The 25,838-nt window shown below is 40.2% G+C and overlaps 1 protein-coding gene across 2 annotated transcripts; it reads left to right on the forward strand.

Annotated features, from left to right (window-relative positions):
• The first annotated feature begins 972 nt into the window (after positions 1 to 972).
• LOC125543047 (structural maintenance of chromosomes protein 6B-like) lies at positions 973 to 23,805 on the forward strand. Of its 2 annotated transcripts, XM_048706291.1 has the most exons (28): positions 974 to 1,220; positions 1,310 to 1,415; positions 2,920 to 3,053; positions 4,091 to 4,146; positions 6,684 to 6,770; positions 7,405 to 7,725; positions 8,275 to 8,394; positions 8,996 to 9,130; positions 11,162 to 11,238; positions 11,328 to 11,403; positions 12,500 to 12,574; positions 12,716 to 12,820; positions 14,273 to 14,439; positions 14,514 to 14,616; positions 14,974 to 15,086; positions 17,308 to 17,512; positions 17,577 to 17,705; positions 17,820 to 17,934; positions 20,450 to 20,535; positions 21,149 to 21,244; positions 21,795 to 21,931; positions 22,031 to 22,133; positions 22,490 to 22,569; positions 22,689 to 22,767; positions 22,896 to 22,953; positions 23,070 to 23,167; positions 23,246 to 23,340; positions 23,416 to 23,805. In XM_048706291.1, exons 1-28 carry the CDS (start codon positions 1,115 to 1,117, stop codon positions 23,471 to 23,473), a joined length of 3,120 nt encoding a protein of 1,039 aa, XP_048562248.1. In that variant the 5' UTR covers positions 974 to 1,114; the 3' UTR covers positions 23,474 to 23,805. The 2 variants fall into 2 exon arrangements, 1 of the variants encoding a protein (XP_048562248.1); XR_007298243.1 differs by lacking the exons at positions 22,031 to 22,133; positions 23,246 to 23,340; positions 23,416 to 23,805 and having other exon boundaries at positions 973 to 1,220.
• Positions 23,806 to 25,838: the final 2,033 nt, after the last annotated feature.

The following is a 25,838-nucleotide window of genomic DNA, read 5'->3' on the forward strand; positions in this document are numbered from 1 at the left end:
CTCGATGCAAATATGTATGCAATGTACAACACATGTGAACACTCAGACGCACCACTTAAAGCGATGGAGTGCTTTCACGACGAGATAAGTGCCCCTGCCGGGGCATTGCTGACCAGTTGCTCCCCTCGTGTGGTATAGTTTTTAATCCTAAGAAGCAATTATTTGATCGGACGTCTGTGTGTGTCGCGAGCGCTCTGCACATAGCTAGCAGTCTGACCCCTATCGTTCCTATTTAGCGCTTATGCGCTAGTTCCTATTGTTTTTGCAATTAGCGCGCACCTGCTCGGCCTTGGACTCGGCCCATTTAAGCTTCTTCCTATTTTCTCATTCTCACCATACGTTTACATAGTTCTTTTGTTTTTTCCATCAGTCTCGAGAACCATCAACAGGAGGTTTCACCTTTTTTTTGTGGTTTTTTCCCTGGTTATTCGTAGGATGGGTTTTTCTTTTTAGTTATTCCTTCCCTTTTCTTTTAAAATCGTATTCTTTTTTCAGATTCGAAACCTTTTTCCAAATACATGAATTTCTTTCAAAGTTCGCAAACTGCTTTTAAAACCCACGAATTTGTTCAAAGTCATGATTTTTCAAATTATTGATCTTTTTTCAAATTTATGTTTTTTTCAAGCTCGTGAAGTTTTTGTTCCAAAGTCATGAACTTGTTCCAAATTCACAAACTCTGTTCGACTCTGCAAACTTTTTTATAACCCAATAACTTTTTTTTTTCAAATTCATGATTTTTTTTAAAATTCATAAATCTGAAAGCTTTGACCGCTTGGTAGCTGCCAAACTAGCGAGTGGTCAAAGCTAATGGGCCGCTCGTGCAGAGATCGCGCGAGCGCAAACGGTTGGAGCGCGGAGCGCCTGAAGCGCTGTATAGGCGCATCCGTCTGACCCCGCGGCCTCTCCCCGCCCATTCCTCAGTTTGGCGGGCTTTCTCCCGCCCATCGAACCGCCCACCACGCCAGAAGTCCCCCCCTCGGTTGTCTCAAAAAAAAAAAGTCCCCCCCTCGGGAAAAAAGGGGAAAAACCCCACACCAGAAGTCTGACCCCCAGAAAATCCCCAAATCTTCGCCGTCTCAGCTTCCGAATCGCCGGCGAGGAGGAAGGGGCGGCGATGGCGGGGACCATCTCCCGCATCCGGCTGGAGAATTTCATGTGCCACTCCAGCTTGCACATCGAGCTCGGCGAGCACGTCAACTTCATCACCGGGCAGAACGGCAGTACGCTTCCACCCAAACCCTAGCCCCCCTCCCCCCATTCCCCAATCCCCCTCTCACCAATGCGCCTTTTCTTCTTCGTGCCGGCGCAGGCGGGAAGAGCGCGATCTTGACGGCTCTGTGTATCGCCTTCGGCTGCCGCGCCAAGAACACGCAGCGGGCCGCTACGATTAAAGATTTCATCAAGACTGGCTGCAGGTAGCGTTCGCCTTCTGTACCCACTACTATCTTTTATTTTGTCATCTAAATCACTAATAATCGGTGAGTCACTATCGGGAAAAAATTAGATTTTATCGCGAGGATAGTTGTTGGTTGGGAATAGCTGCTGTGTGGTGCAGATTGTTATGATGGTTGCTGTATTTCTGTAGATGGGTTTCTGGATACGGTTTTTGCACACCATTTAGGAATATTAAAGGTTACACAATCTCTTCGGTTGGGCCTAATCCCTGTTGATCCTAACAAGTTGGCGAGGTGTCGGGACCGTGATTACAGCGAAAGCAGTGCTATGCTGCTAGCACTTGGGCCAATTTTTATTATATGAAAACATTTATTAAACATTTGAACAGCATGCGTTGCAGTAACACACACCAACAGTTACCTATCTGAGCCTTGTCCATACCCTTTGCTGTTGCACATGACACTAGTCACTAACATTCTTCAAAGCTGTATTACCTGAAAATCTGCTGCAGTCATTTTTAGGAAATGTTGCAGCTGTATGGTTCAGAGAAAAGAATAGAGATCACATGATTTATCAAAAAACTTATACACTGGTCTGGTTTTATTGTATTAATTGATGTATTTTTCAAACAGGGTACCAACTGTCGCACATCACACTGTTAATATTAATATTACTCCCTCTGATACATATTACTTGTCGCTCAAACAGATGTATCTAGCACTGAAATACATGTAGATACATCCGTCTGAGCGGAAAGTAATATGGTTTGGAGGGAGTAATAGAGTAAATTGCACTTTGCACCAGGCAGGTTGCCACTTCTTTCACTTTGCAGCAGGTCAGACGGAAGTTCTAACTGTGCACCAGATATAACACGATAATATTGTACTTTGCACTAGGTCGGTAGGTCCCATACAAACACTTGTTTGAAAAGATCCATAAAAAATTATACATGTTATGGTGTGAAATATATGCCTATAGTTCTACTTAGAAAGACATCATTTCGGTTGAAAATTCATACATGTTCGGGTAATCCAGACATCATTGTTTTTTCATGGGTCATACAGTATTTTTCTAACAATGATCTGTAGGCATGTATTTTGTTCTATAATAAACATGTAGCATAATAACTTAGTTTAGCTTGAAGATTTTTCTGTAAAAATTCAACAGAGGCTGCCTATTAAAAGCAGACAGTCTCTGGGGTTAGATCTTTGCAAATTGGTGAAATAGCGGCTGAACCTGCTGGTTCACCGACTGCCCTTGGCTGAATAAAATAATGTTAATCATTCCAAATGGTCAACCACCAGTTGGGCGATTGAACATTAAATCAGAAGGTTGTCAGGGTGCCCTGCTTTAGTAGCTATGGTCCTGCGTATGATTGAGGAATTGATGACTGCATCAATCATGATACAATATTTCTACCGTACAATCTGTGGTGAACGGTTTTGCATTTATCCTCTGACTGTTCTATCTCTCTTTCGTGTGATTGATTTTAATATAGTTTATTTTGTTAAATTTAAATCACAGTTATGCCGCAATTGCTGTTGACATCAACAACCAAGGGGAAGACTCGTTCAAGCCTGATTTATACGGAAACTTAATTAAACTGGAACGCAGGATTACTGAGTCATCGAGTTCTACGATTTTAAAGGATCAACATGGTACTCATACTTGATCCATCCTCCTCCCAGTTGTTGGTTGTGCCTGTCTATTATAAACACTTCACGTGTAAAGTTGTTTAGATTCTGTTTTAGCTGTCAAATTTAGTACTTTAGGTTTCAGTTCTCACTTTGCTAACTTGTGTATTATTTTAATGGGAATCATATTTTTTCTGTGACCTTACCAGAGTTCTCAGTTTTTATTTGTATTTTTCTATTCAAAGCTGACACATTTCTGAACTTATGATTGTTGCATTTCTCCATTCTTGTGTGTTGACTGCATATCTTTATTCTGTTTAGTGGTTATCTTAAGTTTTAATTAAACTATCACATCTTTCCTATCCTTAGTTGTCTCAACTTTCCATGTTCGCAAACGACACACGTGTTGCTTGTGCTTGACTTCTTACTGTACATGTTTGCATGGCTGCAGAAAGTGTGCCTTTTCACTTATAATTAGACTTCTTACTGTACATGTTTAGTGGTTATCTCGAGGTATTTACATGCTGCATCCATTTCCATACATTGTTAAATGCTACTACTCTGTTTATAAATGTATAAGACATTTGGCAGTTTAAATGGAACTGCCAAAACGTCTTATATTTAGGAACAGAGGGAGTAGTTAGGCATGAAAATAAACACTGGTAGCACTTAATTTCATTCTTTCCAGAAAAAAAACACTTATTCTTAGTTGAGCTTACCTACAGATGGTGCTATCACAAAAGACTTCTGCATGGTCCAAATTGCATCACACACATCTGATTGCTGTTAGATCAGAGTCCTTGCTTAAATTGAAAGTGACAGTAAATTCTGAACTGGTTAAATAGATGGTCGCTGTGAATTTACCAAATTGATCAAGTGGATGATTGCTATAAATTTACTAAAACCAAGTTGTACTAAAGGTACGACAAGTAATATGGGTCGGAGAGTATATTAATTAATTAACTACAGTAGCTATTCTTGTATTTTTATTTACTAACTGCACAATATTTTTACCATGCTATACTATACTGCGCCTATTGTGATCATATGTGCTGGAACAGGTAGGAAGGTGGCAAATCGCAAAGATGATCTTAATGAGATAATCGAACATTTTAATGTAAGTTGCTTGTTTGCTGATGAATACTAATTTTTATGTAGTGGTTTCACTCATCCAGTTGTTTGTTTTACTGTTTTCTTTCTGTATTGGGTCAGTTATGAAAAAAAAGTGTAGAAACTGGCGGACCCTTCATCTACGTGTCCTCGATGCACCTTTGCATGTCTTTATATAGATAAATAAATGTATGTAAGGATAAGATATATTAAAACAACTGCAAGAAGACACCATACTCTCTTCCTCTCTGGTTTTCTCTCTCGCTCCGCCGCGATTGCGCTATATTGGTCAGCTTCACAATCACATATCCACCACCCACTTCCTGTCTACTCGCTCTCCTTGTTTTCTCTCTACTCAAGACATGCATGAAGAAATTTCATTGGGATGCGCACATACATGCTAATTGTTCTGTTTTTGTCTTATCACTGTAAGGCCTCCTTTGGTTCATAGGATAGGAATAACATACAACAACAACAAAGCCTTTAGTCTCAAACAAGTTGGGGTAGGCTAGAGCTGAAACCCATAAGATCTCGCAACCAACTCATGGTTCTGGCACGGGATAGGAGTAACATAGGAATAGGAAAATCATAGGAAGTGGGATGACATGTATATCAATTCATGGAGGGAAAGAGATGTCATTTGATGCATAGGATAGGATTTTTTTCAATTTTTTCATTGAGTCTATGCTAATGGTTTTTTCCATTGAAATGTCAAGGATTTATTCCTATCCTACATAGAAATAGGAAACCATTCCTACAAACCAAAGGGCTCCAAAGGAATTTTACCTATAAGATTCCTATCCTTTAGAATTCCTCTGAAATTCCTGTAAACCAAAGGAGGCCTAAGTATATTCATGGGCTAATAACTCATCCTGTACCCATGTTCTCTCCTATTAGTAACCCAACTAATTCAACATGCATGCACATTCTAAGATATGACAAACTCACTAACCAGTATAAACTTTACAAAATAGATGTTAGCATTTATGAGAGGGGAGGGAGATATGTTACTCGCTATGGGGAAGAATTGGGAAAGGGGTTGATCCAAGCTCTTTTCTCAAGTATGGGTTTAAGAACTAAAAAGAAAGGGATAAAAGTAGAGACCATGTGAAAGAGAAAGTAAAGCCTGTGCTTTACGTGCCTCTGCAGAGCGAGCAGACGTGCGTCACCATCATCTCAAGGAACTTCAAAGCGAGCGGAAGCTCCTTCCTTTGCCTTTGCCATTGGCCTCACCATGTCCGCTTTTCGCCCCTAGCCCATGCTGCCAGATCTGCTAGTAACACATGTCATGTCAACCAATGGGAAATGATAGAGTGACACAGTTTAGTTGGTGCAGCACGCCTGCCTATGTACACGAGCTTGTTGAATCATCAAGCAGGTCTTCATATGTGCAGAGCTTACTGAATTATCAATCAAGCCTTCGTGTATGGAGCTTACTGAGCTGTCAAGCAGGGCTTTGTGTGCACAAGTGCGCAATCATAGTAGCACTTCACCTAATTCCTTCTTGCACCTTGGTCTGTCATCTTCGCTAAACATACCTCATGAGGACCAACCCTCAAAGTAAGGAACTTGTCTGTTGTCGTGGCCTGGCTTTCATGTTACTTCCTCCGCCTTGTATCTGGCGTCTTGCCCACACACATGTAGACAAAGAGGATTTGTACCTTGCGATTCAGCACACAGGAACCAGTCTAAAAGGCAGCAACTCATGCAGCAAAGCAAGTGATTTGGACAAGCTTACCCCAAAAGTTGGTAACTGGTATCTACCCTGAAACACACATCGTTGTCTTATTCTGAACATAATTGCATTTTACTAACCGCATGGCATGCCTTTATAGTAGCAAACGACTCCCTAACTTGACCCACACGAAAATAAAGAACGGAGCTCTAATTTCATGTCTCGGCTAAACACAAGGAAAGTAAAACAGGAATTCGTTGTCTCTTTTTTTGTTTTTTGCACCTTCTTGCACTGGCAAGTTTATTCGGTGGAAAAAACAAAATCCTGAATTTCAGCCTTTTCTGGTTCTCTTCTCTTCAAGCCGATATATTTTCTATAATAAACTGAATTGCATCCAAAACGTGCACAATAAGGGATCTGGTCGTGGTGCCCATGATCGATGGCTACTTCCATCTAACGTAGCATGGGTCCAATTTGGAAACCTTTAATGTGATGCCTCCTCTTGATATTATTTAGCTGCTATAGAAATCTACTTTGGATGATTCCTCTGAACTAAAATAACCTATTGAAGAGCAACATGTCTACACATAGCAGCAGTTAACTTGTCTTCATCATCGTAAGATAGGCGCAAGAACCTTGGGAGTGTAAGCAATTGGTGCATCAGTAGTTTTTATGATAAACTTCGCTGTGTCGATACCTGGAGTTGGATTTGACTAGGAATTCACCGCTGTGTATCAGCATTATTCTACCATTCATGATATGGACCTGAAACCGTTTTTTATACCTTTCTGTGGAAGTACCTTGAATCCTTGATTGAATGTCATGGATGTTTTATGTTTCTACATCCTGATCCATGTGCAACTTTTCAGATCGATGTTGAAAATCCTTGTGTAATTATGAGTCAAGACAAAAGTAGAGAATTCCTGCACTCAGGAAACGACAAGGATAAGTTTAAGGTAATCATCAGTTCTTTCAGTTTCCTGCCGATAGCGCTGTATCAATATGTGTGCTTTACCTAGTTTTATTTTATGTGTTGGAGCATCTATGGTTTTCTGGACTTGAATGGAATTGTAGTCATATTCTGCAGGGTCCCATGGTATTTAGTCAGTTCTAGATGTATTCAGTCGTCTTGTGAAGCATGCCTTCTGTTAGTCAATTGTATAATACTGTGGTTGCATGTTTATTTGCGTCCCAGCGGATGGGTTTCCAGTTTTTCATATAACCAATTACTCCCTCTGGTCCATATTAGTTGTCGCTCAAACAGATGTATCTATAGCACTAAAATATGTTTAGATACATCCATTTGAGCAACAAGAAATACGGATAGGAGAGAGTAGCATTTTTTATAGACTCCAAGATCGTGATTTGATGAGAACATGGCACTCAATGTATTTAATGGCAGGCAATATATCTTTTGGTAGCTTATGACTTCCTATGACCCTTGAGCCGAAGTGCTATATAATGCACTGTTGCTGTTGATTTGAGCTCATAATTCTGCCTTGTACCTGTTCTTGCTATATCACTTCCTCTGTTATAACTCTGAGCACTGCTCTTGTTCTTATACTGTCCATACATTATGTCTTGTTGCAGTTCTTTTTCAAGGCTACTCTTCTTCAACAAGTCAATGAGTTACTGGAGACAATAAGAGATCAGCTGAACAATGCAGACTCTGTTGTTCAAGAGTTGGAGAAGTCAATTAAGCCAGTGATGAGAGAACTTGATGAACTACGAGAGAAGATAAAGAATATGGAACACATAGAAGAGATAGCACATGATATCGATAATTTGAAGAAAAAGTTAGCCTGGTCATGGGTTTATGAAGTCGACCAGCAAATTGAGGAACAGACAGTGAGACTCCAGAAACTCAAAGAGCGAATTCCTGCATGCCAAGAAAGAATTGACCGAAATACAGTAAGTTATGACCTTTTTGACTGGAAACTCCATTGTGCTATTGTATCCTCTGAGCACCAATATGGTTTTCAGTGTAAATTTTTTTGTAACAACAAGAACAAAATCAACAACTCATCCTTTAGTCCCAAACACTATTGTAATTTTTTTTGTAACACAAGACATAAATCATTGCAACCCATAAGACAGATAACCCTCCATCCTTGTAAAAACGTTATAGAATAATTCCACCACACTAACAATTTAATTCATGTCAGGAAGAAATCATTGTTTCTTGGTCAGTATTTTGCCAAATTCGTTTGAAAATGTATTGGCTATTCCATTTGCAGTGGTACTGTCTAAGAAAGTACCCCCTCCGTCCCAAAATAAGTGACATGGTTTTAGTTCAAAACGTCACTTATTTGGGACGGAGGGATTATATTAATACAGTTCAAAATGGTCTCAAAGAATTTCTTGAACATATATATGTTGAATTTCCATGTGTTTGGCTTGTCTAACTTTATGCAAGCTTGCTTATGATCATTTACTGAATTATATCTTTGCATCTTTTAGGTTGTTATAGATGACCTGAAGAAAGAGCTTACTGAAAAGGAAGAACTTGTAAGATCTTTAGGCGATAAGACTCATGAAGTGACCAACATGAAGAAAAGTATGGAAGATAATATTGCTGAGGTATGTGAGTAGTTGATGTAGCATCCATTATGTTCAGGAAATTTAATCATATTTGAACCAAAAGCTGTAGAGCCACGTGCAGCTCTCTTGTCTTTGTACATGGAAATGAAAAAGTGATAGTCATGATACATGTAGTCAAATTATGACCGTCAAAGCATCAATTGTTAGCAATCCTTCTGGTTGTCACATCTTTGTGTCTACAGTGCTTATCAGGCCTGTAAGTTGTTATTATCTCAAGTTCTGATGCTGGTTATTCGCGCAGAACTAAATCTGCAATAATTTCTGGCTTAATGATATGTTCATTTTGGCTGTATCGAAATACTGCCACAAATGAGGTGCTAGGATTCCTATTGGTGTCAGCTTAATTTTGCCTAGTATTAATTCTGTTTGAAATATAAGCTTTACATGTTTGGTAATCTTGTTTGAAAATATTGCATGTAATTTTTTTATTTTCTCTCCTCATTTCTGAGTAAATACCGACACCATCTGATTCCTTATTCTCAAGACATTAAGATCATGGACATCTATCTGCTACGGACATGATTGTAGAATGACTTCTACTTGCCTTTCTTAACAATTGTCATGTTCCTTTTGTTCACAGGTTGTGAAGTTGAAGATAGAGCTAGAGGCAGAGCATGAGCGTGGCACACGTACGCTGGAGAAAATGAATGGCCGGTTGAAACAAATGCAGGCACAACTCCGTGATTTCCAAATGCAGCATATGCAATTTACTCAAGTAAGCTGTTCTCTCCCATAAAAATAATTCCACCATACAAGTATGTAGTAGATAGTGTTACAAAAGATTTAGTCCGTCCACCTGCCTAGGCAGCTGCCTGCCAATGGACAGCATGCATGGATTGGTGAAGATAGAAGGGAAAATCTAATACACCGCAATTCACAGCAGCCTGCATGACAGTCTAATGCTATTCCACCGCAGGCTACTGTAGGTACCACATTGCTCTACAAAGTACACTGCACATCATAGGATGGAGCAGCGAAGGAGTGAGCTGCAATCTGGATCCACAGCAGAGAGGATGGAGCAGGGGAACCAGACCAACAATTAGGATAACATGGTTCTTAAAGCGTAAATCTAAGCTATGGCATATGCGTCACCGCTAAGGTGTCCTAGGATTGTAAAGCATAGCCCTCACATTTGACATGCACTTGACTGCCATAGAGAAGTCTCCGTCACCGCAACTGGTCTTTTGGGCTGTGAGGAAGTTATGTGCTGTATGGATAGTGGCAATCTGTCAACGTTTTTCATTTTCTCTCATAGTAGATGTGTTGATTGTCTGTTCCTACAGTGTCTAAGGCGCTGCCTTACCTCGCCTAAGTGCTGGGCATCTTGCCTTACTGCCTTAAAACTACTAAGGCTAGGGGATCTGGTGATGGTTGAGGAGGAATCTAGCTAGGCGATTGAGATTGAGAAAGAGAGGTGGTGATTTGTGGAGATTTTGAATCCGTCATACCGAGGCGGCAATGGAAACTTAAGTTTTCTCTATTGTTGAGTGTTGAGGGCACCCCAATTTCCTTCTGTCCCCTTTATAGTCTTTCGCACAATCCTCTGCTTAACAAACTTCACAGCTGTTGCCTGTGCTGGCATTCCTAGATTGCTCTTCTTGACACTGTGCTCCTCGTAGCTTTTGCTAGCTCTACCAGTTGCTGCCATCTGGCTACCCCAATGAGCTCAAAATCACCGCCTTTAGCTGCCTTCAGACTGGGTGGCTTGGCGCTTTGGTTGCTGCCTTTTGTGAATTGTGGCATGATCTTGAAGTCATGGTTGAGACCCTGGCCATTTATCAAGAAATGAATCGGCGGACAACCTCTCTTTCTTTTTTCTAATTGCGTAGCTGAAAAGCTTCGTGTCACCATCCCTTTATACGGTTGGCAAGATCACCTTCCTTAAAGATTATGAATATATAATTTCATCTGACGTAACTTTAGGGTAATTGTTGTGTTGAGGGGCAGATGACAGTGTCGAAGGGGATTAAGAATTGGAAGGTTTATCGACTGTAGACTAGGATGAGAGAACTTTTGGATAGAAATACTAAAGGCATGTTTGGTTGCCTTCCACAGTACCATGATTGTGTCTCAAGTGTCAAGTCTAGCAAGCCCCAGTCTTGTGGTTGCCGCTTGGCAAAAGTTGGCTAACAAATGAGACTGACAGGTGGGTTAAGAATCTAATAAAGGTTGGCAGATGACAACTGTGTCTGCAACCAAACAACTGCCAAACTGTCTGTCTAATGTTTTGTAATATTTGGCTACAAACAAAACATGCCCTGATTAGGGATGGCTTGATTGGACCCCTCACACAAATCTTAGTGTTACCTTAAAGTACTCCCTCCGTTCACAAATACTCCAAAATTTGTATGGACTACATACAGATTGAAATGAGTGAACAAACACACGAAAACGTTTCTATATACATCCGATTCAGAAAAAAGTTAGAACATCTTATATTTGTGAACGGAGGTGATAGTTCATTTTAAATAAGGGGAGCATCGCTCTATTAACTGGACTAATCACACTTTTGGTTTCCACAATAGCTAACTATGACCACTTCGTACCTATATTGTCAAATGAGATGATAACCTGTTCCTCAGAAGAGGTTTGGTTATCCCCTTAAATATGAAATAATCGGCGAACCTTGATATCAGTTTTTGCAAAAGATTACGCTGCCATAGCATGCTGTCGATTTCATTGTATTTCCTTGGCTTTGCATGCTCGAGTTTAGTTATTCTGTCTGAATCACTTTATCAATCTGAAGGCTGAGGCATCTCAAATTGAGGAAGACATGCAGAACATACAACGGGATATTGATTATCTTGATTCAAATGTTACAAGGTCATTCTCATTAATTGTACTTCTTACTTTGCTTAACTATATCCAAGTAAATATCTTGGTTGTTTGACTCCACCTCGTGTGCCATTCAGGTTAAGAGAGGAAGAAAAAGAATTTTCTGAAGAGTTATCGGGCATCCAAAAATCTATCAGTGACATAGCAAAAGAGGTACTTTAAACTCAATGCCCCACTTAGTGCAGGGTGATGATATTAAACTCAATGTGCTGCCAGTAATACTGTTTTCCTGCATACTGAGCTTTAAACTCTGTAAACACAGTAAATGTGATAATGTTACTCGTCCACCTGAGTCACAAATAAGACACATTTTGGACTAGAAACATTTGCTAAAGAAAGGTCCCTAAACCATAATTTTGAATTGTATTTTTTTTGTACTATGGAAATATTTCTTGAGGAACGTACTTCTACCATTTTCGTATGGCCTAAATCTCCATTAAGACATTGTTTGGTCAGTTTGGAGAATAATTTATGAGCAAAAAATAGATTACCTTTTGTATTTCATAGTTCCTTGGTGGCATCCATTCCCTATTGATGTATGGATGCGGGAATATGTTTTCTAGATAATGTAATTGTGTATAATGTTATTCTTAAAGAATGTGTATTCTGGATTATGTTATTCTTGGAGATTGTTTTTGCTGCTTCTCATATGTTTTGGCTTCTTTCTGATTCCTAATACTTGATGTGGAAAAAAGAGTGGCAGAATGTGATTACGCATAGTAATAATTAGGCTTAATTTTACATTCTCCATGTACAAGTCAACTCTGATTAGATTCATTAAAAATTCCAAATATGTTTGCACATGACATGTAATGTATGAAAGAGTACCATGTCCATGAGCAATGCCCCTTCTCTTCACCTTAGTTGACACTCTATTAACCCTGTTCTTTGATCACATTTTCTCCCTTTTGCTGAACTTAAAGAACTGCTGTCATAGCTCTACTTGTTTAAAAAAGTATTCCGACTGAGGCTGAAAGTCCAGAGTTAGGGGCAAAATACATCTGGGTCAAAGTTAGATTACCTGTTTAAATACTGTGGGCTGATTTCAAGCTTGGAATGAGCTTTGGTTCAGCATTAAGTACCTCTGAAGAAGTGTTCCTTCGACATTTATCTGAAAAACATCACTTATAATTATCTGCACCGTTTGAAGTTCACAAGTCCTCTTTGCTTTCTTGTGTTGTTGGCCAACTTTGTCTGCATTGAAACATGTGGCTCTTGTACCATTTATGCCATTAAATTTATTTCGCAGATAGCTGAAAGTGATAAAAGGATACTCCAATTGAAATCTCACATGGATGGTCTTCAGCAGCGTCAAAGTAATACGGTATATTCTCTCTTTACAGTAGCCACTAAGCAGCGTATACTCCTTTTTATGATTATAACCCTGCTTCTCAGGATGTAATTGATTTTAGTAGCAACTCCTCTCTAACATGTTTGTTTTTATGCAATTAATGCTTTGTCTTAGGTAACGGCATTCGGGGGACAAAAAGTTTTGAAACTCTTGCAATTAATAGAATCAAACCACGGAAGATTCAAAAGCCCGCCTATTGGTCCGATAGGGGCTCATCTGGTATGAAAATGCTGATTTATCATGATTCTTGTCTTGGATTGGTTAGTCTTGAGTCTAGAATATGTCCTAATAATATCTTGTGAAGTACTACCTCCTTTCCGGTTTATAAGGCTTGCGCGTATCCCTAAATCTATAATTTGATCAACAAAACATGAGTTGTATAGTCTAAAAATTATACCATTAGAAAGTATATGATTTGAAGTTTCTAATGATGTATTTTTTTGTGATATATAACTTGTATTACGTTGGTCTATTTATCAACCTAAAGATACACACAAGCCTTATAAACCGGAAAGGAGGTAGTAACTTGCAAATGATAATTTGCTACTTATATCACTTAGCACTTGTTCTGATCTGCTGTATTCAGTAATACACTTCATCAACCTATCCAACCCCCCCCAAAAAAAAACTTCATCAACCCATATTGCTTATATTCTCATAGTCTTGTTTTGTTACCATCTCACATGTTTATAGCATGTCGTTTTGTCTATGTATTTATTTATCCACGACTTCATAGATGGCAGCCTAACAATTGTTCCCAGCTACAGGTCTATGCTGTGTTCTGTTAGTGCAGCTGTATTGGTTCTTACGATGTTCTAACCCATCCGAGTACATTATTACTGTGACCGGTCATCCATATTGCTCTGTCCTCTATTCCTCCTAGCATCTCCAACTGCTGTAGAGCCTGTGTTGACTCTGGAAAGTACTAAAGTCCGGGAATGTCCAAGATTTTCATACATGTGCTTCAAATTAGAATATGGAAACTAAAAATTGCGTGCAAACTTTTGGCCGTTTGTGCAGGTGCACCAAAGGGACAGGAGATTGCGTGAATCTTTTGTAATATAAACTCAATCTTTTTTGTACTGTGGGAAAAAAGATCTTAACCTAATCGGCTATTGCTAACATGCTATAGGAATATCAACTTAATTTATTGCCAAAGCTCTAGGGCCTTAATTACAGGAGATAAACTAGGAATGGGAAAATACAAAAAGGAAATACAAGAAACCTATTACAGTATGTTACTTCTCTCTAACAACCTCAATGTTGACTGGTGTTTGCACCCTGAGTTCTTGACCCACACAATTCATTTATCCCTTCAGAAATTAAACAATTTGCTCAATCCTTCCTGTTGATTTCAGTTCATTGGAGTAACTGTATTCATATTTCTTCTCATTGCATCAAATAACATGAATGCAAAATATATTTGTTGTCTTATGCTATCCCGTAGAAATAGAAATTTAAGCTTTACACGGTCTTGTCAGGGATTATGCCACTAAGCTGTTATAATTATGCTTGTAGTCCTTGTCGAAGTTTGCGGACTGCACTTACTTTATAATGCAAAGGAATGGTATAAATTATAGCCAGTTCTTTCATATAGCATTGCCTTTTCTATCATGTAAGTTAGGGCTGCGTTACTTCTTCCAAATCTTCATAATGCTTTTTGTCATGCAGCAACTCGCTAGTGAGTCCTGGTCTGTCGCGGTTGATTGCGCATGTGGAGGGCTTCTGGATGCATTTATTGTCTCGTGTCATAAGGATTTACAAGTTTTGCGAGAATGCGCGGGTAGAGTGTATTACAATAACCTTCGAATTATTGTGTATGATTTCACTAGACAGCGGTAAGATTAAAGGCTGTCTTTTTCAACATTTTCTGTTTATTTTTTATGAACTCTAATTCTGTGACCTCCTATAGATTGGTCATTCCAGATGGTTCACTTCCTACAACAGAGCACCCCACAGTACTATCAGTTATTCAGTCAGAGAACCACACTGTGCTGAATGTATTGGTGGATCAGGTACTGCATTATGTAATCTTCAAGCAACTATGTTGGTTTCAATAAAGTGGTCCAATTACTCCAAACAGCAAGGAGGCACAAAATTGGAGTATTATATAATGGAATTTGACTATGCTTACTCCTATTTAATGTCGTATTTTAACTATTTGATATCTTCGGAAAAGTTGCAACAACTGAATTCATAATTCCCCGAATGGATAATTATTTGGAATCCAAATAAACTGGATATCTATTATGAAATAGTTTTTAATTATGAGATATCAATATGCATCACACCGTTTGTTCTCTTATTTTTGGATCCTTCTGTTCGAGATACTATTATTACAGCAGATATTTACTAAAGTTTCTTTGTGTCAGGGTCACGCTGAAAGGCAGGTCCTGGTTCGAGATTATGAAGTCGGAAAATCTGTTGCATTTGATCACAGGATGCGGAATATAAAGGAAGTCTATACCTCTGATGGGTTCAGAATGTAAGTCTTGGTGGTGGTACTCTGCTCGTATTAGGTTTCGTCTTATTCCAGCAATTAACTTGTTATATCTAGCTGTTTAGGTATAGTTTACCATAAGTAATCCTTTGTTAGAAGTAATTTTAGAATCCTATAGGTATTTCTATCTCCATGTGCCCCCACATGTTTATGTAATTGTGAATTCCCACTTATAGATTTAGTTTTGATGATTTATCATCTTGCTATTTTGTGGAATCGACTAGTGGCTTGAGATCAGTTTTCTGGAGTTTCCCAGTGCCAAGAGGCAGCCCGAGGTAACTGCAGGGGAATGGTTTGATTACATATGGGACCACTTGGAGGGCACCCTAAACCATAGTTACCTGATTCGCAATCCGCTGATTTTTGATTCATGGTCGCTGTTTTCTAAAAATAGAGTTATCTGGGGTATATACAGCTCCAATTCACAAACCAGTAATGGGGTTCCCAAAGCGGTAAATTATAGTCCTGTAATAATCAATATAGGAATTAGTGGCTGGCAAGGCAAGCAAATTGACCACAGAAGATTGTAGCTTAATAACACAAAGGAAAAGAAAAATGCAGAAAGAGAGAAGTTGAAGGGCTGGCATCCAGCTTACGGTTATAGCTTAACAAAAGAAAAGGAAATGAAGAAACTGAGAAGTTTGATGGCTGGGCACCCCCCTTAGGACCTCATCATTTCTCTCTTTTTTTTACCGTATCCTCTCTGGCAACCCAACTAAACCTCTCAGGACTCGTCTGCTCCTCCTGCAATGTCATCGACGGCTACCCAGCAGCAAGGTCGCCCAAGTGGGTATCAAGTCAACGGGGGCGACACATGCATGTTCTGACAGCTGCAATGCAGGCCTGGTCGAGCAGCGTCAGCAAGACATAGTCAAGCAGTGGCAGCAACAGTGTCAATTGAGTTCTGCTGTCTCGTTTGGATTTTTGCTTCACTTCTCTATGAATCGCGAGTCAATCGTTTGCGATCTGGAAACCTGACCATCATTGCTCTATCGGGATCAGGGTCCGACGCCTCTTCCAGTGAATCTGGTAACAGCGAACTGGACATCCTGTTCGGAGCACCTGAGCATTGTAGTCGTTTGGCAAACTGGCTGTCTGGGTCGTCGGCTGTGTAGTACAATGACCGGGCATAATGAATGCTAAACCCCTAGGATGCTGATATTCTGTTTATGTACCGGTTTAATTATAATAGCCTCATTTTTGCTGATTTAGATAAATTTCACCGACTTTTAAGCTATTGTATGTAAGCTTATTGGAAATACTCCCTATGTCCCATATTATAAGAGCGTTTTTTACACTAGCGTAGTGTCAAAAACACTCTTATATTATGGGACGGAGGGAGTACTTCTTTTAGCCAATTTAATAGAATGATTTCATGTACTAACAAAATGTAATATTCTTTTTCAAATATATAAAGCCAGATTTTCAAGATGTTATATTCAATCATATGTTTTTAATTGTTCATACATATGTGAAGTATTTTAAGTTCCATTTTGTGTTATTCATTTATTTTGATGTTTCAAAGTATTATGCCCGGACTTTGTGTACCAAGTGAATAAAATCTGCCACCAAATCGCTACACATATATGTAATTACCTAAAAAATGCATAGCATGGCAGCAAGAACATTGTCACATGGACAAGAACCAATATGCATTATTTTGGCCTCAACTATTTATCTAGATCACAAGCAATTCACACTCGGCTAAACCTGAAATCCATTCCTCCTTTAATGTCATCAACTATCATCCATTTATCAGTACAAGCATCCATTCATCAGGAGTAGGAAACCAAAGAAAAATTAAAGAAGAGATCCAAAGCCCAGGATCCAGTGTGGACTTGGGGGTCGCTGGATGGCAGGCTGTTGTGAGGTAGATCCAGCGCGTGCTGGAGGTTGCTGGATGGGCAGGCTAGAGGTCCTGCTTGTGCCGATGCGGGGCTGCAGGGCCAGCTGCCAGCTGGGGTCGTCGTCTTTGGAGAAAAGGGGCGGGGAGGAGCAGCAGTGCTCCCTTACTGTGTCTGTGTTTCAGCTCCCACAGCAGTTTTACAGTTCACTGATGCATTTTCTATTCATGGACTTCTTTTGGGAAATAAAGCGTCATGTAAATTGCTAGATAACTTAGTTATGGAAATGAGCATGCTAGGTGATATCTGATTGCTGTATGCTCATTTGTTGACTTTTTTTTGCCATTGAATTTTTCTTTTAGGTTTTCTAGAGGTTCTGTTCAGACTATTCTTCCTCCAAACAAAAGGCCAAGACCTGAGCGTTGGTGCAGTTCACCCGCAGAAAAAATAGCTGAACTGAAGAATGAAGCTGACGGTATTCAAAGAACAATCTCGGAAAAGAATGCTCAGAGAAGGAAGTTGGTTAATGACCGAAGTAACCTTGAACAGAAAATAGCAAATTTGAAGGTAGAATTCTTATTGATGTATAATTCATTTTAATTATCTATTAACTTCCCATGTTGGTCTGTAGAGAAAACGAGAACCTGAGGAGCGCCATTTAATGAATAAAAAAGTGCAACTTGAAGACGCAAAGAGAGCTACTGCTGAAAATAATAGGCACGCTGCTGTGGATACCACTGAACTAGAGGAGGACATAAAGGTCCGCTCCCGGTTTCCTTTCTCGAGGAACCATCTAATTTCACTGCACTAGGTACTAATCTTTGTTATCTAAGCAAGAACTGTATCAATTATCTCATGGTACTTATTTCTGCAGGAAGAGAAGAATAACATTGAGCAGAGAGAACTATCACTGCAGAAGACTAATGTGAAGTTGTCAGCAGCTTTACGAGAAGTCAATGATAGAAGAATGGCTTTCAAGACCTTTATGGGTATGAAAAATCCACAATATCAGCATTGATGATTTTACCATCTCTTGCTGCCATGTATGCAAGTTGTTCAGCATTTGATTTTTCCCATTTCAATCTTGAGATGGCTAACCATGCTTGCAACATGGTAGCGTTTTACTTTAGAATTATGCTTATTTTAGACTTGTGCATATGATGCACGCAGAACTGTGGCGTTAGCTTCTTTGAAATAGGCATACAACAAATTTGGCTGTTCAATTTGTTAGGCAATACTTAGCAATTAGTCTGTGTAAAAGGATTCAATATAGCATAGTGATAAAGCTAGCATGTGACCAATTTGTTAGGCTATATCTGTCCTCTGATGAAGATAATATACCCGAGTGATACACTCCTTAATTTTCTTGTGCTCTGGTGTGGGCCTTCATGAAGAAATTTGCTAACTGTATTTCGAAAGGCACATACCGTAGAGCAATCACCTGGTCCTGCACACAGGACCTCATGAAGGAAGCATCAACACCAATATGCTTGGTGAGCTCATGCTTCATAGGGTCGCGCACAATTCTGATAGCACATATACTCAGAAAAAAGGGGAGTTGCTGTATTGACAGAAACACCAAAATCCTCAAGTAACCACCGCGGCGAAGTCACATATGCTGTCAAAAGAGCCACAGCTTGCAACTCAGTGTCTGCACTCTGAACCGGAAACTGCAGCTTTGTTTCTTTTCTCCCAGGCGATGAGAACCATCAAGAAAAGCACACATTTGCAGTTTGACCTTCTCACACAACTCACCAATCCACTCTTAAGAAAGCATTGTAGACATTAAACTGATTACAGACCAGTGTCGAAAGCCATAGCAAGAAGGGTGTGGTCATGTGGGCCACAAGAACAAACGCCTCATCGTGGTCATGGCCATGGTCCTGCTTAAAGCCAGATGCAACAAGACAAGCCTTGTAAAGAGAACAATCGGAGCGAGTCTTTAAGTTTATAGACCAATTGAAGGCGCATGTCTGAGATAAAGTTCATGGCATGAACGCTGTAAGAAAAATCAACGAACGAGGGAGAGAAGGAAGAAAAAGGTTGGCCGGTGACATTGTACCTGTTTTTATGAAGGATAGCGAAGCAGAATGAAATAGACGAGCTCCTTTGTGCATGTTCTTCGATGGGGAGCCTGAACAGAGTGGGAGTCGGTGGATGTCAGAGGTGGGTGGAAGCTATGTAGTGGAGCAAGCTGGCGATTGAAAGCGGTGTCAGTCAACCGGAGCAACTGCTGCTTGCGACGGTGAAGGTCTAGCAGACGCGTGTGCTGCGGGTCCGGAAGACAGGGGTGGGGCAGCAGCGGCTTGACTTAAAGCAGCCTGGATCGGGTGGTCGATGGAGCTGCTGAGGGTCCGGTGTGGTGTCTTGTGATTGCGTTTTAGGACAGATTGGGGCATTGCCGCTGCAAGGATGGCTGGTGGCAGATTTGATCTCGATCAAGGAATTGATCCGGGGGGATCGGAAGCAGAAAATCGCATGCAGTGTGTGGAGATAAAAATCGATCGAAAATGGAAATCAAGATTGAGACAAATTCGATCAGATAAGGACTAGTTGTGGAGTCCAAAAAAAAACCCTAAATCTACTCTCTCTGTTCCTAAATATATGACGGTTTGGTAGTTTAAATTGAACTACCAAATATTTAGCAAGGGGGGAGTGGTACTTAGATAACATGCGAGGAAATATGCAATTTGTATTTCTTTCAGGTCATGGGCCGATACATATACACCTACAGGCCTGACAAAACATACAGAAACCCCATATACAACAGGCATATTACATGTCTATGATATACAACTTTCAACAGTTTCCAGCTCTTTCCAGTTGGAACTTGTTTCTCAACTTTTTCCTGTTGAAACTTTGCTTTTCTTTTATTTACAATATAGTATTTGGAAATAACTGGCGTTTTTTACCCATCAAGCACTAGTTTTATGCTGAAACTAACGGATAGCTGCTGCCAGACTTCTGCCCATGTGTGAATCAGGTGGTAATCTTGGCGCGCTTGTAATCTTTTCTGGTGTTTTCTTAATCCATGTGTGTGCTGTGGATATTCTGTGGGAGTGTCAAAGACCTTTCTGGGTCTGTTTTGTTTAGTGTTTTTCTCTTCTTAATATAATGATGGGCAGCTCCCCTGGTGGTTCCATAAAAAGGAAACTTAAGGATAAACCTATCCATACTTTGATCTGTTTGATTGTTTGTTTGACCTATACATTACCTGATACTACTTGAATACCAAAATTAAATTCCCTTTACCTTCTGCATTAGATGCAACTTTAGAAAAAAATACGATGCCATAGCTATGGAGAATGAAGAACTAGATTTTTTTTTGTTCACTAAATCTCTGTTTTAGGTTCCTCTCATCCCATACTTGTAGCCTAGATTTCCTTTTACAGAATATGTTCTTCAATGCCTGAAACTGAAAAAGTATATTTCTGTTGTCTATGGCTGCTTTCTTAGCTGTAACTACTATTCTCCGCAGATTCTAACCACTTTTTTTGGTTTCAGATTCTGTGAATGAGGAGAGATTACATTTTAGCAGTGCAAATGATGAACTAGATCTTGTTAAGCGTAAAATAGATGCAGCTCAGCAGGTGCTTCTCCTTATCTCAAATCCATAAGTGCTATACAGTTTGCTCTAGGTTTGTGTTTCTATGGTCTTTCGATGCTTTGCGTGTAGGTGAGATGTACTGAAAGAGCATTTCTTTAGTCCATCTGCTTCATGAAAGCATCAATGAGCCACATATTTTCCCTTTTCCTTTCTTATCCCATGTAAATTTTGCATTGTAAATGACCCCCTTTTGCTGAAATTGGAGCTGTCATTCTTTTGTTCTACAGGCACTATGGCTCATATGGTCTTGTGCCCCTCCCCACCTTAGTATCACATTTGATATTTCCATTATGGATTTTTTTAACTTTGGTTCGAATGTTAGAATATTTATTATACTGTAGAAGTGGATAAGCATCACATTATTGTTTTGTTAGAATATGGCGCTAGCTCTTCACCTACACCACTTATTCAGTTACTCTATGGATTTTTTTTTTGTTAAAATTTGCCTCTACTGGAAACAGATTATCACCATAAACAGCTTGATCAACCAAGCAGTGTCTTTTCCTATTGGGAAGAAGTTAGAAAATTGTGATGGCTCAATTGTCTGTAGCTTGTATTACTGATGGTAGTTTCTTTCAATGAATATGTGAACCAAGGAGAAGACTCACTATGAAGGTGTCATGACAACTAAAGTTTTACCTGATATTAAAACGGCTGAAGCAGAGTATGCAGATCTTCAGCAGCGTCGGCAGGTTTTTGTTCTTTACTGGCACTAATGACCTATTTTCATTTTGTTGAATTATGATCGTTTCTGTATGGTTCTTCTCTAAAAGTGAGTGTGTTCTGTTATAGCTACAGACAGTGTGCGCCTGAAAGTTCACATCGCCAAAAGAATTATAAAACTTGATAAGAGAACGTTTTCTTAGTAAGTGTCAAACGTTCTGATGGAATTAACCCTGTTGCAACAGGAAATAACAGTGATGATGCTCAATTTTATTAATTGGCAGGATGAACTACGAAGTAGTAAGATTAGCATGAATGTTCAAATAATTTGTTTTTATCTGTTGGATGGACTGATGGTGTTTCAGTATGGTCAAGAACCACCAATCTCATGTTGTTTTGGTATACTCTTAGAAAAGGTCATACCTTGAATAGTGGCGGAACTTAAATTAGCAACTCCATCTTAGCATTTGTGTACTGCATACTGTCAACTTGTTACATCCAGCGTGCATGTTTTGTTAATTTCTATGAAGCATTTTTAACACCTGGATATATCTAATCTTCTGTGCTTATATTCTGCAGGAGTACTTCAAGAAGGCTTCGATTATTTGCTCTGAGAGTGACATGGAAGCTCTGAGTCATGTTGCTGGATCCACCCCTGAGCAATTAAGTGCTAAGATAAATAGACTGAAACAGAGATTTGATCAAGAAAGCAGAAGGTTTGGAACCACCAACTTAGTCGTAGTGGCAGAAAAAAGCTGATGCCCATGAATTTTTATCCTTTTTTCATTAATATAATAGTAATAATATGTGAGCAGATATGCTGAGTCCATAGATGATCTGAGGGCATTGCATGATAAAAAGGAACGGAAAATCTTAAGAAAGCAACAGCTGTATGCAGGTTTTAGGGTGAAATTAAATGTAAGTTCGTTCAGTACTTCATGTTTTCTGGTGACATCTTTGACTTTTTCAAACTGGTGCTTTAGTTGGAAAAAAATATTTGATTGAATTAGTTATTACTGTTTAATCTTGGTTGTAGAAATGCACAGAACATTTGGGGCACATGCAATGTTTGATCAACCCAGATACATGCGGCTTCCAGTTCACAGCTGTCATTTGTGAAATACTTTTTGAGTCAACTCTACACATATGATTTCTGTGTATCCAATCTAATTACGTAAAAACAATATTAGTTTTCAAAGTTTTGAATGTTTCACTAGACCTATACCCAAAACAGCAGTTGGGTCTGTTCTTGACCCAAGTTTATTGCCGTGCAGTCGTGTCAAAAAGCATTGGACTTGCGATGGAAGAAGTTCCAGAGGAATGCTGGCCTTTTGAAGCGACAATTGACATGGCTGTAAATACAAGTTTCTTGGATGTTTATCATCTGTTTTTCTGCAGGTTTTGATTTCTCTTATCCGTCAGTTGAAATGGTTAGTCCTGATTGGTCGACCACTTTTATTGTTTTGATTGAAGGTTTAATGAGCACCTGGGAAAGAAAGGTATCAGTGGGTTCATCAACGTAGATTACAAGAGTAAAATTTTGTCTGTTGAGGTGTGTACCTTCGTAACATTGCCCCTTCGATGTGCACCTAGTGGCTGGAGAAGTTGTGCTTCATCACCAGCCCACCCGCATATTTTTGTAGTGATTTATGTAATATTTCTTAATGATGTTTGATGTAGCTGACGATGCCTCAAGATGCATCCCGTGATACCGTCAGAGACACTAGAGGACTGTCAGGTACCTTTATGTTTGCCATGGTTGTATCTTGTGAGATAGTGTTTAATTTTTTTGTTATTGGTATTTCGTAGTTATGCTTTCGATAACTACAACTTTTGATATGCATCTTGATCCAGGAGGGGAGCGATCTTTTTCAACACTTTGCTTCACTTTAGCTCTTCATGGAATGACAGAAGCACCTTTTAGGGCCATGGATGAGTTTGATGTATTCATGGTGAGCAATCCGATGGTTTTCTACAATCACCATGTATACCACAAACAAAACCTTATTGGCGGTATCTGATTTGTGCAGGATGCGGTGAGCCGCAAAATAAGCTTGGACACCCTCGTAGATTTTGCTGTTGCACAAGGGTCACAATGGGTATTTATAACACCCCATGATATCAGGTCTGAAAATTGCCTGTGGTTGCTCCTGTTCCAGTTTCTTGCAAATTGATATTTATGACATCTATGTTTCCTCAGCATGGTGAAGCCTGGAGATCAGGTCAAGAAGCAGCAAATGGCCGCCCCTCGCGGTTGACTCAGGGCTTAGCTGCCTGTATGTCGTTGCGCTCGGCATTGTATATATCCATCGATCAGGTCAAGAAGCAGCAAATGGCCGCCCCTCCCTCGGCACTCCTAGCCTCCGGGTCCACTTCTGACAGAACCTCTTGGGAACTGCTCATTTCCTATCTAAGTTTTGTACATAGCTTGTTTCGAAGTGTACTGGCACTTGTTTTGTTATTTAGGACTATCGGGGACCGACATCTTTGGTGTGAAATGAGCTCTTTGTGGTGGCATATACGTATCTGTCAGCTAAAACATTTTGCATTGCATGATACTAAGTGAAGCCAGGTGAAAAGAATCCGCCCAGTCCTGGTGCGCCTGGCATTGATGCCAAGTTAAGTACTCCCTCCGTTCACTTTTGTAAGTCATTTCAGACAACTCAAAATGGGATGTTTTGTACATTGTCTGAAATGTCTTCAAGGTCTTATAAAAGTGAACAGAGGAAGTAGTTGATTTGCTGACTGCTGAGGGCTTCTATACCTTGAGCTCTCAAAAAGGTGTTTAACTTCCATAAATCATACTCCTATTTTTATTGACTTTGCATATTAACTTTGTTTTGGGTCAAACTATGACCAAGTTTATACATAAAAAATTAACAATCACAATATCAAATTAATACCATTAGAATCATATTTTAATATATTTTCAGACCATATATGTATCTTTATTGTGAAACTTCAGATTGTTTTAGATAAACATTGTCAAGCTTTATAAAGTTTGACTTGGTTCAAAGCTAATATGTGGAGTAAATAAAATGCAGGGAGTACCTTCCCATAAATATCCATGAAAGCAAATCACGCCATCTAGTTGGTACTACCTCCGTCCTAGTGTATTGGTCCTCATTGTATTTGTGTCAAATTTTGATCATAGATCTAGCTAATAAAATGTTCATGCTTGTCATAAAAAATTATATAACTGGAAACTATGTTCAAATATGAATTCAATGATATAATTTTTGTTGACATGCATTGACATTTTATTAGTTAAATCATTGGTCAAAATTTGGCACAAATTACAATGTGGACTAATAAACCGAGATGGAGGTAGTACCTTTTTGTTGTAAGATCAACATGATAGACTTTTGCCCCCATGATGATGCAGGAGAGAGCCATTCAACATTGTTCACAAATTAATCTGGTTGGGAGAAGAGAGGAGAGGGGAGTCATGCATGTGAAGAGAGAAGGACTACGTGGAGGCTTTGAGATAGTCTAAGTGTATGTTTTTCACAAATTAATCTGGTTGGGAGAAGTGAGGAGAGGGGAATCATGCATGTGAAGAGAGATGGACTACGCGGAGGCTTTGAGATGGTCTAAGTGTATGTTTTCTATCGCAAAGCCCCTCGTGTTTGTTATTAGGATATTAGAATATGAATGTGTGGATTGCTAAGCGGACATATAAGGGTCCTCGTTGGATTCCAGGAGTAGTCTAGACATATAGTGGAGGTTTAAGGGTTCACATTGAAGATGCCCTTAGTCCAATATATGATGAGCACGTTCATGGATGTTGGATCCAGCCCTTCACATCTGCACACCTTATCTCTCTCGCACGCCTTTCTTATGGTGCTGCGCTTCGGTGCCTTAAGGCACCTGCTTTTGTGTGCATGACATGTGGGTCCAACAGGCGGGCGCCGGTCAATCAGATGCAGCGTACCTACGCTAGTCTATGAGGGTGACTGGACGGGCGACCGTGCGCCCGACCGCGACGGCGCAGTCCGCAGCCGGAGATCGCCGACGCGTCGGAGGGCGGTTCTGGGCTCTCGCTGAGTCCGACGAGGAAGATGCGGACGACGATGGGAATGCATCCGCGGCAGGGTCGCCGTCCTCACCGACACCTTCGGATCTCATTTGCGATCTATTCCATGCAGGCTATAGCGAAGATGAAGTGGCCATGACGATCGATCAGGACCTGCCACCGGACGATCCGGCGCGTATCGGTCTTCACGCGGGCGAGAAACATGAGATGATCCGACGCGTTGTTCATCGGAAGACGGCGGCGTTGGCGCTCAAACCTTGGAAGGGTCCCCTGCCTAAGGTGAGTCTTCCGAACCTTACGTTATTCGATATGATCAGGCCGGAGTCATGGATTACTGTGAAGAAGAAGAAGAATGCGAGACGGCTCGCCGTTCGACAGGCACCGGCGGCGCTCGTGATGGCCGCGTCGGCGACAGAGATCTCGAACGCGAGATTGCTGATGAGTTGTGATGGGCCGGTTCGGACTGAATCGGGTCCGCACGGAGTTGGGCCAGAGTCAGATGGGTATGAGGCCCATGCTGGACCGGGCCATACTCCTGTCCACATCGTTATCCCATGCACGTACGAGGGTGATCGTGGTTCTATCTC

Source organism: Triticum urartu, chromosome 3, assembly GCF_003073215.2.
Source record: "Triticum urartu cultivar G1812 chromosome 3, Tu2.1, whole genome shotgun sequence".
In the NCBI taxonomy this organism is placed as follows: Eukaryota; Viridiplantae; Streptophyta; class Magnoliopsida; order Poales; family Poaceae; genus Triticum; species Triticum urartu.

Coding starts and splice junctions, on each gene's coding strand:
- LOC125543047 (XM_048706291.1), top strand. CDS start 1,115: ATGGCGGGGACCATCTCCCGCATCCGGCTGGAGAATTTCATGTGCCAC. Junction 8,395..8,995: donor TGGAAGATAATATTGCTGAG/GTATGTGAGTAG, acceptor TTTTGTTCACAG/GTTGTGAAGTTGAAGATAGA. Junction 22,768..22,895: donor GTAAAATTTTGTCTGTTGAG/GTGTGTACCTTC, acceptor TGTTTGATGTAG/CTGACGATGCCTCAAGATGC.